General features: G+C 43.6%; 1 protein-coding gene across 1 annotated transcript; it reads left to right on the top strand.

Moving 5' to 3' along the window:
• Positions 1 to 2,335: 2,335 nt before the first annotated feature.
• Positions 2,336 to 11,609, top strand: ADIRF (adipogenesis regulatory factor). Its single transcript, XM_065672816.1, has 4 exons — positions 2,336 to 2,420; positions 8,351 to 8,462; positions 10,198 to 10,260; positions 11,099 to 11,609. The coding sequence occupies exons 2-4, from the start codon at positions 8,402 to 8,404 to the stop codon at positions 11,203 to 11,205; spliced, it is 231 nt and encodes a 76-aa protein (XP_065528888.1). The 5' UTR covers positions 2,336 to 2,420; positions 8,351 to 8,401; the 3' UTR covers positions 11,206 to 11,609.
• Positions 11,610 to 14,135: the final 2,526 nt, after the last annotated feature.

The raw sequence follows: 14,135 nt of genomic DNA, 5'->3' as shown, positions 1-14,135 counted from the left end.
ACTGATCTGTATTTCACATCTGTCTGCACCGGCACTTGGGATCTCTAGGTACTGCCAAAATATCTTTTTTTTTTTTTTTTTTTTAACTAATAAAAAAGTGTTTGAACAAGTTTTTTTTGTTTCATTTGCGCATTTTATATCCTTCCAAACTGATGAACTTTTTGGATAGAAGTGTGGTACAAAATACACGGATCTCAGGACTGTGAGGGCCTTGGGTTGTGATATAAAAGATGGAGTATAATGAAAAATTGTGTTTCTGAAGTCAATGGTGTAAGTAGGCCAGCTTTCTGTCTGTTAGAACTGAAACATAGAGATCTCACATTTTAAATACTTCCCCGTGCTTAAGAGAGAGTGTGAAAGGGGAAATTGGGAAAAAAGAAGTTTTCAAAAGAACGTGAAAGTCACATCAATGCTTGGTTAGCATTTGTTCTTTGCTGTTCATTCTACTTGCACCAGAGCATGAAAACTCCATCCTGATGCCTGCGTGTAACGAAGGACTGGGAGGTAACTAAACAAGTCTGATGGGCACTGACCTGTCAGATCAGAACTGCAGTAGTGCTGGCAGGGGTAGGCAGCCTCACTGTGAAATGTGTGAGTTCGGTAACAGGTGCCAAAGGAGAATTAGCAGTGCCACGCCAGCAGCCGGGCTGGTATCGGTTACAGCAGTCAGTCAGCCTGCAGATAAGCTGCTGAGTGAGAGCCGTAGAGACCTTCCACATTCACAAACATAGAGAATGGGAAAATGCTGCTACAAGGTCATTACTGTAAATAGTGAAGCATGGGTTAAAAGAATGTCAGTAAATATGGATGTAAAAATGGGGTCTTTGATTCACCTACAGGGAGACCACCCATGAATCCATGAGTAGACAATGTAAAGGGCAGAGATTTAAGCTGCTGCAAAATCAGAGTGTTAATCTTCATTAAACCACATTATGATGAATATAAAAGATATTACAGGAGAGACATGCTGTAGCATGAAAGGATCTAGTGTGATATCAGCCTCTCTCACCCATTAACAATACACATAAAGCATTGCTTTGCAGAGACCACGGGATTTCCATCTGAGTGGATGTTTGATCTTGGGAACAAAAGGAACAAAAGAGCTTTAGCAGAAGCAGCAAGGCCCCTCAAAGGAATTTATATCCAATATGTGCATACTCTTTTCTGATGTCCTGCAAAACATATGCCAATTAAACAGACTAACTAAAATTGAGGCCAAGGTAAGAGGGCATAAAGGGCCATGTGATACTCAGGCCCAGCAGCAGGAGACTGGAGTCTATTCTTAGTGTTCACCAGAGACAGAGAGGGGAAAACTCTGCTCCAAAGCTTTGCTTTATGGGGATACAAACAAAAATGTTGTGCCAGCCAGGGAAAAGAGGAAGCGAGTACCTTCACCAGCTACAGCACGTGGGAAGCAGGGAAGGTATTGGCTGGGCCAGATGTAGCTCAAAACAAGGATTAAGCAGCTTGTTTTAATCAGTTAATTCCTTATTCGATTCCTTGATTAAGGAATGCTCACCTCTCAAGCAGGCTTTGACCCTGCTTGAAAGGTTCAAGAGGACTTACACCAGGAGAGAATGAATGATAATTGCTGAGCTGAAAGTGCAGGCACACTGTATGTAGTTGCTTAAGAGAGGCTTGCAGCACTCCACACTATGCTGTGCTATAGCATTTTCTTCCCTGTGGAAAAGAAAGGATTTAACTGGTGTTTACTCACCACGAACTGTGAGCCTAAAACACTGCTTGAGTATTGGCTAACATGGGCATCGAAAGTGTCTGAATGTTTCCTAAAGTTCTGCCTCTGCACTTGCCTGCTTCTCACATAATTTAGCACATTTTGTGCCCAGGCTGGATGTAGGGGTTCAGCGCTTCCCTGTCACAGCCCCTGCTTAGGTCTGCTCTAGTCACATTGTGGTCACAGCTCAGAGTAGTGTTTATCCATCTTGCACAAGGTAATCAAAAGACTTAGAGACTAGGATGTGATTTACTCCTACATGAGCACCCTGCATCAGCGAGTGGGAACAGGGTACTGCTGTGCCCATGCAATGGCTCAGTGAGCCTCAGTTTCCTCCCCATCCCTTTTCCAGACTGGCTGCTACCCAGGTAGGGGGAGCAGAATTGCCAGTCTGAGCAGCCTTTGTTGAAGGTAAGAACTCTTGTTTCTCTTGAAGTAGAGGGGTCTGCTGTAAAGGAGCCAAAAGATTGTCTAATAGTTAATTATTTATTTCAACCCTGTTGTCTGTCTGTTTGGTTCACTACATGGAAAAGAAGTCTGAAGTTTTAATGAGTATCCAGACAAGTGTAATGACAGGCGATGGAAGGAGAATGAAAAAATGGAAGGATGGAGGAGATGCACCAGAAAAAATCCCACAGCAGAAAGTTCTTTCACAAGAGAAGCACTGGGAATCTCCCTGCCCCAGGTAAAAGCTGATGGAGGCAAACACTAGTAAATAATTTTTCTCTGACAGTTCATGGTCTGGGCAATCAAGAGTTTCTATTACATGACTCACCCTGTGAATTATTCAAGTGGACTTTGTATGTGCGATACCACTCTTTTACAAGCTGTTAATTTAATCCCACTGTGACGAGACAGTGCTTGGTGCCAGGTGAAGCAGGGCCATAGTCTGTCCCCAGTGACGTGACTGTGGGCGCTCACACTCAGACCTCCTTGGTGATCCAATGAGCCAGAACAGCTGCTGTCAAGTGTTGCCTCAACTTGACCATACAAGTGACCAACAAAGAGCTGAAGAACAGGTTTTTTCCCCTTGTAACAGCAAAACTTACTTACATGTAAAACTGCAGTTAAGCTTTATTAAGTTATTTGTTCTGCCACAGCTCATAGCCTTTGAAAGCTCCCCCGCAATTACGTTTTAGCCAAGGGGTAAAGGGCACGCAGGGCCTGATTTTTCGAAGATGTTTGTCCTGGATGCAGAAGAGAAAGCAGTGACACTCTTCAGCATATCTCAAAGTGTGTTCCACTAATTTAAATGCAAATCAGGTAATAATACACTTCTCAAATTCCCACTTCATCTGAAAGTCCTGTTTGATGCCTGCATAATGCCTGCCCTAAAACTGAACTCAAAGATCACCCAGTTAAAAACTGAAGAGCTGATTTTTCTTTTAATATTGTTCTCCATACAAGTATACACAATTACACACTCTCATATAGCTTAGCTGCTTCATAAACACATTGAAGACCTACCAAGTCACCAGAAGATTTTCCATGCTGTTGGCAGCCTGTCAGAACAAGCTCAGATTAAACCCAAGCTTTCTAAACTGTGAGACCAACCCCAGCCTGCACAACTTTGCACGGGTCTGCGGGCAGCACAAAGGTGCTCTGTCAAGCTTCGGCACTGCTTGCTTTTTGAGTGGATCCTGGTGTGAGAAGGAAGCAACCTCAGTAACTCTGCTTCTCCACCTCTCCTTTCCTGCTGAGCCCCAGGTGGGGTGGGCAGCACCACTGTGTACCAGAAGGGTAGAGCCACAGCGACTCCTCTCTCACTGTGCCTAGAAATAAATACAGTGTGGAGAGCATTGTATAGACCTTACCATCAGCTTTCTCACCACTCCTGAAATAGAAACAATTCTTTCTTTCCCTAAACATGTGCCAGATCTTAAGGAGTGCTCAAGCTTTTCTCATCTTTTCACCCCTTCTAATTTAAAGATCAGACAATTTTCTTTTTCTTTCCTAACATTGAAGCTGCAGGACATCATGAGGCTCCACAAGAATCCCAGTATTTCAGCATGGGTTTAGTCTCTGGTGCTCCAGAAGATGGTAGAAACTGGACACTTCACCTAGATGTTGCCTCAAGATTCAGAAACCAGGAGTTAAAGGAATCCACATATACTGGCCTTATTTTGAGCTTGTGCTTTGAAGCAGAGCTGACTGATGATTTCTGGAGAATGTTACCACCAGTGTAAAGGAAGATTCAGTCAGACCGACTTTTCTCACAGAACTGTGTTTCAGTATTTGAGCTGTGAAAGGCTGATTGAGCTTAATTAGAACAACTTTAGTTTGATCTTTTAAATGACAAACATGACCTATGACAATGATATATTTTTATGAGCAAATTACTCTATTTCTTAAAACAATTCTATTTCTTGATGTAAATATTACATCCCTTCCACACTAATGTTAGGCTGTCTTAGCAGCTGTGGATGTTGAACCTTTCACACTTCCATAACTTCAGGAATGATCCATGTAAGACTTTGCAGCCCTGACACATCATTGCATTTACCTTGCTGAGGGAAACCATACCTATCTATAAATCCCAACCCTGGTAAAATTATGATTGAACAAAGCCCAAATAAATTTCAACACTTTCCATTTAATTAACCTTGTTTGCCCATTTTAATGTGTAAAGCATGAGCTCTTGCTCTGATCAATTACTTCTCACCTTAAGTAATAAAACCAGAAGGGTTCATGTTACTGATATAGGAGAGGGTGCTCAAAGATGCCATGGAAGAGGTGTGAAAGGAAAGAAAATCGAAACAATTTCTTTTCCCTGTAGCAGCTTAGATTTAACTCACAACTATTTGGACCACATGCTTGAAGTTGCCAACTAGTTCTAGAGCTGTGGAGCCCTCCTAGCACTTAAGGAATTAAGGAATTTTGGAGTTTTGCTCCCCCAAACACAACTAACTACTCATCACAGGCAGCAGATTGAGAAGGTGCAGAATATAGAGAGGAATGGGATATGGGGAAGGGTGCTGGTGAGACAAGTTGGCTGTCAGAGATGAGCAGGCAGCGCTGCTGGGGTGGTGACACTTTTTCACATCTCAGTTCTGGCCAGGCGGTGCCAGTGATGCTCCCTGGCACTACCAGGTGGAGTAACTTTTTGAATAGCCTGAAATTCCAGGGGCAGCTGGGCATGTGGTTCTGCCTGCACACCCTGGTACCTACCCCAGCTGGCATTAACCAAGATTGCTGCCTGCAGTCTCAGCAGATACTGAGAGCTGAATGGAGCAAAAGTTCAAACTAACTTCCGCCTGTAGGTGGTTTGATGTGACCTTAGGACACAGCGAATGATGCAATCAAAGACTAGGAAGCCCTTTCTGAAAGAGGTAATGCATAGGAGGAGCAGGATTAGAAACTGTAGAGGTACTTATAGGCTGGAGATTTGAGGCAATACTGAGGAGATGTCAAGAGACAAAAAGCAAAACAGCTGTAGTGTTTTGGCATTTAGCTTTCAAAACACTCCATAATGTCCCTCCCTACCCCTATCTTTTCATGTCATGAGACAGCACAGTTGAGAACTGACGATAACGAGAAGAACAATCCTGCAATACTTGCTGGCCAGGTCTATCAAATGATGGTTAGATACTCTGATGGTGATGACTGACTATTAAGAAGCATACAAAACAGTCAAAGCAAAGACTGGGATTCACAAGAAGGAAGTGTTCTTGAAAATGCTCTTTTTTTCACCCAGGTGTTCAGGATAATGGAGACACAGCGTTTCAGAAGACCATACGTTTGAAAGCTGGCTCTCTTGGAAACATAACCACTCATATCCCAGGGCAGCCACAAGTATGTTTTACTCCCACTGAAGTCACAGGAAAGGCCTATGCCCAAATGGAGCATCAGTTTATCACGAGCTCACCATGACACTTGTAAGAGATGGAAGCCCATCACAAATACCTAGTGTCAGCAGATAGATGCAGTAAAACGTTATTCAGAAAATGTATAGCTTGGACCAAGGAATGAATTTAAAGCCACGTGGTTAATTCACCTACTTCATTGATCAATGATTAGAAAAGAGTTGTTGTTTTACTTCTACTAGGCCTTAAACAGTTTTCTCAAGAAAAGCTTTCAGAGGTTTCTCTCATGGTGCTATTCTCTCTAGAGGCCAAGACAAGGTTAAATTCTTTTGAGAAATAGTTTTTACAACATCCAGGAATAGATCTGATCTGCATTAATAGTTTCAATATTCATAACAGAACAAAATGAAAACTCAGAGACAAATTGCTGCAAATTTCTGAGCAGCTGAAATTCAAATCCTTGGTTTTGCTCAGGTCAATCATCCTCTTTGTATCAGAGCGCTCTAAGATGCTGTACATGCCATTAATATTCTGATGTGGTTTTGTAACCCTGTGAGCCACCTGATGCACAGCTTATTTGTTCCACCATATGGGATAAATACGTAGTATACCAAAGGCTCATTTTCACTCTACTCTGGGCTGTATTATAATGATCACAGCATGCCAGTTTGCTGGAAAGTGTAATTTGCTTTCTTTGTTATTTTTTTTTTTTCCCTTGGAATCAAGATGAAGATATTAATGCTAAGGATAAGATTACATTAGATGAGGAGTCATGCTGCCATGCTGATAGTGATGTAGGTTTTACTCACAAGTTTGTGCTGCTTAATGTTTTCAGCAGGAGGCAAAGCGAGCAGTGGCACATATCAGACACCCATATTTAGTCCAAAGGGCCCAACCAAGATTTCAACTTGGAAGAATAGTAGCTGGAACTGGGAAAATCTGGGGGGGTGTCAGAGCAGAATTAGAGAACAGTATTTATCTCAACTGCTTAGGAGTCTATAAAATATTGCTATAATGTGGTGCATGTTTAATGATTGGGGTAAATGTGCATCAGTTTTTAATGTTCTCCTAAACTCTGTTCCTCCCTTTCAAGCTGACTACTCTAGTTAGCATCACTCGAGCTGGAAATACAGCAGTAGAAAGGAGCTGAGAGGGTAGCCAGAAGGTGTTTGCTGCTGGAGCCTGGGCATGTCCTCTCTCAAGCCAGGACAAGCTCCCTGATGGGTGCTGGAGAGCCTCTTCCTCACTTTAACTAACGCTTTGCACAAGGTTAATCGAGGTGGCAGTGATCCGGCTAAGGAGGCTGAGAACAGCTGAAATCCACCCATTTGTTATGGCTTTGTTGTTGCTAGGCTCTCAGGTTTGGGCAAGAAACATGATTAGGTCCATGTAGTGGTTTTGTCCAAAAAATGCCAGAGTCCCACAGTAGTGGGTGTCTAATATCTGAGGTTCTGCAAATCCAAGTGAGAAAAACATTCTGAAAAAGAAATCAGCAAGGAATAGAGAAAGATACCTGATATGAATACATATAATTAAAATGCTAATTGACCTGTCTAGGGGGAAAGAGGATTGTTGTTTGAAATAATTAATGAGAGCTGCCAGTGGTCCAAAAGTTGAAAAGAGCTCTCTGAAATGACAGGCTGAATAGGAGCAGTGGAGGAATGCATTTAACCTTGTTTTCTGCAACGTGTCCTCACTTGAGTACTAATGAACTACTAAACTCGTGAGAACTGCCACTTCCCCCCATAGTTTATCCATGGCATCTTTTCTTGTGCCTATTTCTCAACACAAAGCTTTTCTCAGGAAGATGAATATGGGTATGAGTGTAACTGTCTGAACTGAGATGCTTTGTACACTGGAAATGGCAATGAGGAGCCCAAGCCCCACAAAACCGGTGAGCCCTTGGCCCATGACTCTGCCAATAGTTTATTTGTGCAAAGTTTCTTTGTACTGGGGACTGGTGGCAGACAGCATAAATTCCAAAGGCTAGTGGAAACCCATGAAATGCCAGAGGTTAAAGCCAGAACTGCTGTTAATGCAGTGGTGCTAGGTAAGGAAAATATTTCAAACTTTATTTCTATACTAAAAAAAAAAAATCCATACTACAGAGCCACATTAGGAAAAGGCAGCTTTGCTGATTTGGCCTCTTTTTTTCCCTTCCCCTGAGAACTGCTAGCACTGGCACTGCCTAACCCAAGCAAGGCCTTCAATCATGATGGGCTTTTGCAATCCACCTTGAGCAGGCAGATGGAAAAATGACCAGATTAGAAGCTTCTTACAAAAATATGTATAAACATCAACTCTCACCATCTGACAACGTCCCACTTGGCAAGAGAGGACTGTGATCAAAACTGCTGGAAACTGAAAGAAGTCTGGGTTGGTTTCTGCTCCCAGGAGGCTCAGCTTACAGGGGATGTAGGAAGAAGAAAGAAGACTGCCCGGTGGGGACGAAAGTTAGCCATGCCCAGGCAATTCTACCTCAGTAGTTTTCCAGCACTCTTCTAAAGCTCAGCTCAATGTTTTTGCTCTGTCTGTGATGGTGGAACAAGTACTTTTGTGGGTTTGATTTAAAAAATAAAACAAACTTATAAACAAAGACAATGCAATGAAGCAGAAATCTCTACCTGGGCACACCCTCTCACTGGGGAGGGTAAATAAACGGCTTTTCTGTGTGCGTTTTCAGCTCTCATTCCTCACATTCAAACTCCACCCATTGTACCAGTCACCCCAAAAAGCACCAGCAGGTCTCCCAGCACACATATAAAAGCAGGACACATCAGGACACCCCTCACAGTGTGCTATATGTTACCAGGCACATCATCTTACTGAAGCAGAGGAGTGTTAACAAGTGCCAGAAGCCACGATGTCGGGTAAAAACTTCCAGGGACTCAAGGAACAGGCTGAAGGTGCAGCTAAAGACACAGGTAAGAAAGACTAAATTTCACTGGTTTTGGGGTGGGAGGCTGAGCTGCTGCTTTTGCTTATAGAAACCACAATCTGAAGTTACACTACATCAGTGCTAGCAGGACATAACTTCCTTTTTTCCTTTAGTTCCTGAGACCAAGCTTTGGCAGCTGCCTGGAGAAGGCCCCAGGCTGGCCACAGCTCTCAGCTCAGCATGGGCATTCACCTACCTACAGCTCCCTCAGCAGATGCTGAGCATTGACCAGCCTTTATCACTCCCAAAATGGTTGTCTAAACTTAGTGGTTTTAGAGAAGTGAAGCCTTTTTTGGTAGTTGGAAAAGATCTTTAAGATAACCAAGTCCAACCATTACCCTAGGACTGCCAAGACCACCACTAAACGATATCACTGAGGGACTCATCTGCATGGGTCTTGAACACTTCCAAGGATGGTGATTCCACCACTGCCCTGGGAAGCCTATTTCAATACCTGTGAAGATTGTACCTGTACCTGAAGTTGGAATCAACCTTTGACTAATGTTTGTTACTTGGCCTGACTATCAATGCCTTCTGATAATAACTATATTGACTGCGATGGACTGTTTGTAATAAGTAGTACAAGGTTGTTTCTGTTGTATTCTTCTCCAGCAGTGATCTTTGTAGGGTGTAAAAAAAACCTGTGCACACATTTTTGCCACAGCTATGCCCATGTTGCAGGGCAGGCAGTATATGATTGTTACTATTATTGGAAGCCAGCTTTTCAATGCAAAGTATAATAGCTTTTCCCATAAATGAAAAATTGAAATATGTGCATAGCTTATTCAAGCATTTTATAGTATAATCCTTAGAGTGTTGTCTGCACAGCTCATTCCTAGCATGGAATAATTTGTATGAGATACAGTCTTGGATTTTGACCCTACAAACACTTTGTTGTATAGCTGAAATACATGAATAACCTCACTGATTTCTTCAGTTCCTGTAAGTTTCCATATACCTGGGAACAAATGCAAAGTAGACCCAGACACATGAAGTACGCTGTTCTGAAAAATAAAGTAGTCTTTACTGCACCCTGAATATATTCATGCCATTAAGGGGTTACTACTTCTTCTGGCAAAAGTGTTAAATAGATGGCTTTGGCTCTTTCATAACTGATCAGACATCTTACAATTACATGGCCTCTCCCCTTTTAAATGCTTTATATTCTGAATTTGATCTGTTATGTTTCTAGCTTCTGCTCCTCTTTTTCTTCTATATATATCTTGTTTGTAAAATCTTCCTTTTCTTGTCCTGCTCTGTTTAATTTGTTTGCTTCCATTCTGGAAAAGGCACTACTCCCAAATGACCTGCAAAGAAAATGCATGCTAGATGGCCAAGCACAATAAGCTAGAAAAATCAATAAAAGCAGGTGTAGTGTAAAATAAGCAACTAGCAGCTAAACGTCGTCATTCCGACTCACCTCTAACATTTGCTTCTTTCTCTTTTTTTATTTCATTTTCTTATCTGTCGTTGATTTGCTCAGCTGACCATAGGTGCTAGGTGAATGCTAATCTCATAGCAAGCTGCTGTGGCAACACACGTAGTTCCCAGGGAGCTCACGAGCAAAGCACACAGCCTCAGTCTGCTCCATACCAGCCTTATCTCTTTCCAGGGGCATGACCTTCTGCAGACACACAGAAAAGCCAATTGGCAAAGGGAATTCCAATAAGCATAAATGTGATCAGATGGAAATTAACTTGTTTTTTTGTCTTTGCTTACAGCAAACACATTGGGACGGGCTACTGAGGATGCAGTCAAGCAGATTACAGGTGCAAGCCAGAAAGGTAGGAGCGATGGTGTTCAAATCAAGAAGTGATGGAGCAAGCAAGCCAATAGCAGGCAGTGCTCATTCCCTTCTATCCCAGGGCATTCTTAGCCTCAAGCTCCCTGGCTTCAGTGACAATTTTTGGCCTTTTGTAAATCTAATAGGAAAGTATTCCAGGATCTATTGCTTAGTAACTCCATACATTTAGTAGCAGACAAAAGCTGACTCTGCTGGCCACAGTGTCTCATGCATGGCGTTCACCTTCTGGCTTTCTTTCTACAAAACTCGTGTGAAAAGCATGGACAAAACTTTGCTCCTTTTCTTGCGGATGAAGTAACCCTGTGATTCATCTTGCACCCCTAGCCTGGAGGGCAGGGGTCTGTGCAGGTCCAGCCCCTTGCTGGCTCCCAGCACTTGCTGAGGCAGCAGCTGGGGTCAAACATCAGTGATCCTGCAGCTGGAAAGGTGCCATCAGGAAAATGTTGGTATCTCACTTCTGGGGATTGGGAACAAGTTAAACTAAAAACTAAGCTAAATTCTCACTTAATTTTAATAATTCCCTAAGAATGAGGGGATAACTTGCAACTTTGGGGGTCTAAAATGTTTAGTGAAAGCTAAAATACATTGGCAATATCTCCTTAGAGCAGACACTCTCTACAGCTCCATGGACATGATGCTCAGGTTAGGCCTGCATACTTTTTTACATTACATGGTGGGGCAGCAAAATTGCTGAAATCTTTTCAAAAGATACATCTCTTAATATTTACAGTCTAATCATTTCTACACCTCCCCCTTCCATCACAAATGTTAAACTATGTTGCATTTTTCCAGCTTTCAGCTTTTTCCCTCTCTTTCAGCTATTGACAAGGCTTCCAAGGCGGCACAAGATGGGGTAGAAAAAGCAACCGGACATGCTGCAGAAGCAATATCTGGCCTTGGGAAAAAATGTGGATTTGAGAAATGATGCTAATTTAAGCAAGCAGTATTGCATATAAAAATATCTCTTTGGTCTGCAATTCCCTGCTCCTTTGTATCTGGATAATTTCTCTCCCTTTGAATACATTTTAAGGCAGAAGACCCTCCTCCTCTCTTATATAGGAAAAATACATCTTTTAGCACATCTGCTAACAATCTTCAACATTGCTCATAAGGCTTCAGCAACACTGTTGCCCTTCTCTTACAACAGCACAATTATTATTGCCACATTTGCTGAGTGTATTTACAAATCCAGTGAAATTGTTCATACGCCAGGACACCAGAACATTTGTAGGATGAAACTGAGTTTCCTTCCAATAATCAGAAGTTAAACTGGGGTTATATTTCTTTTCATCTTTTTGTTTATTCCCATCTGCTGTGTTTTCAGAGTAAGACAAATAAAAGGTGGTGTATCCACCAGCCAGAAATGTATCACCTTGTTACGTGTTTGCGCTGTCTTACTGGGGCTCTCAGCGAAGGATCACACAATGTCTTGCAAATGTCTTTTGCTCATTGATTCAAAGCCCAGTGAGGTAAGTGACCATCCTGTCAGGCAGGTGATTACCGAATCATTTTGCAGTTTGGGAGACAGACAAACAGACACAAACAGCCCTGTACCACAACGGAGCCCCATGGTGTCTGTCAGTGAACAGGAGTTGTGGTGCCTACCGCCCTCATCCTTTCTTTTACATGTCTATTGCCCATCTAAATTTCTTGTTCCCAGTATCTACAGCATATCTCCTGTTAAATCTCCCAGGGACAAAAATCAGACACTGTATCTCAATGCACGTCACAGCACCACCACTAAAACCAACTGGTAGCACTGACATGAGAGACAGCCCCGCAGGGTACTCGGCTCATCCCTTTAATGATGCCTGAACTGCAGGGTCTGCGTGGTGCCTCGGGCAGCCCCGGACACACTGCTCACAGGGGCAGTGGTGCTCAGGGATGGAGCTGGAGGGGGAGGCAAGAGCAGCAATCTCTGTGCCTCAGAGATTGAAATATTTGGTTTAGATTGCTGCTTGCTGGGCAATCAGCAGCTGCCGCAGCAGCACACTTAGTGCTGCTCTGTCAACACAAGGCACTAATACCCACTTATTCACAGTGGGTGCTCTTACCTTGGCCTCTGGGTGTTTCTCATTGCTAAGCAATGTTTCCTTTTCTTTCTTTTTCCCCCCTCTTCTGGTTTGAAGCTTTACCAGCCTGATTTCAGTTAAAGTTTAATCTGGGCCCCACAAAAGAAAGAAAACCAAAGCATGAGCAAAAGCATGTGTCTGTGATGAAACAAAGCAATCCAAGCCAGTCTGAGATACCGCTGCCTCACACCTGTTGAACAAGAGCAGTGGCTGACTAGGGGTTTTTTAGAAGTCAATCTTTGCAAACACAGTCCTAGCAGAGACTGATTCACCACTGAACCCAAAGACCACCCTTGTGTGCAACCTGCACAAGGACTGCACGGACTGAAATGCCTTTAGCGGACCCTGTAAGTAATGGACCATCTGTGAGTAAACATAGTTCAGGGCTTTGCACAGAGTGTTCCTGTGCAATGTCCACTGTTATTTAAAGCTTTAAAAGCCTAAATATTTACCCAAATACAAGCTCACAGAAAAAGCAATAGACTATTGCACTCTCAGTTACTGGGCAACCCTCAATAGTACTTAATTATTTAGTACTTTCTATGGTTACCTCCCTGATGGTGAAATCGCCAGCGAATGAGCTCTTTAGGCTCAGCATTTCAAACATCAGTGCTGTGTTTGTGGGTGACAGTGGTGCATACACCAGTTTCCACCACAACTTTTTATTTCTGCAAACCACTTCTTAGTTCACATTACAAAAAGTACTGAATGGTTGCGGGGATTTCATCAGCAACACCTGTCACCACCTTAAATGGCTGATGCTGTTCCTGCTGCTTTGTGCATGGGGACCACAGCCCTGACTCCTGGTGTGCAGATTTTATCATTCCAATCACAGGCGATGTCTTCAAGTGTAACCACATGAGCTGTCACTGCCTGCTGCTCTGGCTCAGTGCTGGCAGCAGCACTGGCACAACAGGGACTGGACTGCCTGGCTGGAGAGACTGCTAGAGGTCCTCCGCTGGGTCAAGAGAGGAGAAATACCTTTCCCCATCTGGCCAAGGAACAGCCAGAGGCAGTGCTTGACTCCTGGTCTCCAGCTCAGGAATGTCCCTGCTGCTTCAGCACCAGGAGACTGATCAGAGGGAATATTTCACGTCTCTCTCGTCCTGAGAGTGGATGCTGTGCCACAGGCACCCATGAGTCTGAGTCACTTGCTGGCAAGTGTTTCTAGGGCTCAACTTCAGTGCTGTGCTCCACAAATAAGGACACTGCCTTTGTCACACTGCTCTTTGGCCTTAAAATACTTGGGGCTCTCTCTCCCTTGCATATCGCATAGGGAGCTGTGTCCCAACCCAGGACCATGTCTACCTGAAGGCCCCAGATGTCACGTAAAAGCAAACCAGACATCTTTGAAGCCCGTAGCAGCTCATGTGCCATCAACCCTGGACATGTGAAGTTATCCAGCACCTGATTCCCAGGGTTCCTAACATTTGCTTCTGGGTGTGCCCTCAGCTTCCTGAACCATGAAATGCTGAAGAAAGGGGATTCATGTGCCAGCCTGGCTGCGCTGCCCAGCATCAGCATCACCTGCCTCCTGCCCCACTCCAATGCTCCAGAGACTTTCCGGAGTGGCTGGGAAGGCAAGGACCCATCCCATGTCCCCTTCACAGCTCAGCAGGGGAGGGCACAGGTTTTGCTGGGCTGCTCAAAATCCACCTTCAGCTCCTTGCTCTGCCCAAGAAAATGTGAATCCTCACCTCAGGGGAACACTGTGATTAACGGTTACTGAGAACCCGTGCCTTGTACAACCTGTCTTTGTGGCCGTGGTTTACCCATCATGGGC

This window comes from Lathamus discolor, chromosome 3, assembly GCF_037157495.1.
Source record: "Lathamus discolor isolate bLatDis1 chromosome 3, bLatDis1.hap1, whole genome shotgun sequence".
NCBI lineage: Eukaryota > Metazoa > Chordata > Aves > Psittaciformes > Psittacidae > Lathamus > Lathamus discolor.
This window is presented reverse-complemented; position numbering and strand designations above follow the sequence as displayed.

Excerpts from the sequence above, each read along its gene's own strand:
- ADIRF (XM_065672816.1), top strand. The coding sequence starts at position 8,402 with ATGTCGGGTAAAAACTTCCAGGGACTCAAGGAACAGGCTGAAGGTGCA. Across the intron at positions 8,463-10,197 it reads AGGTGCAGCTAAAGACACAG|CAAACACATTGGGACGGGCT; the intron begins GTAAGAAAGACT and ends CTTTGCTTACAG. Across the intron at positions 10,261-11,098 it reads TACAGGTGCAAGCCAGAAAG|CTATTGACAAGGCTTCCAAG; the intron begins GTAGGAGCGATG and ends CCTCTCTTTCAG.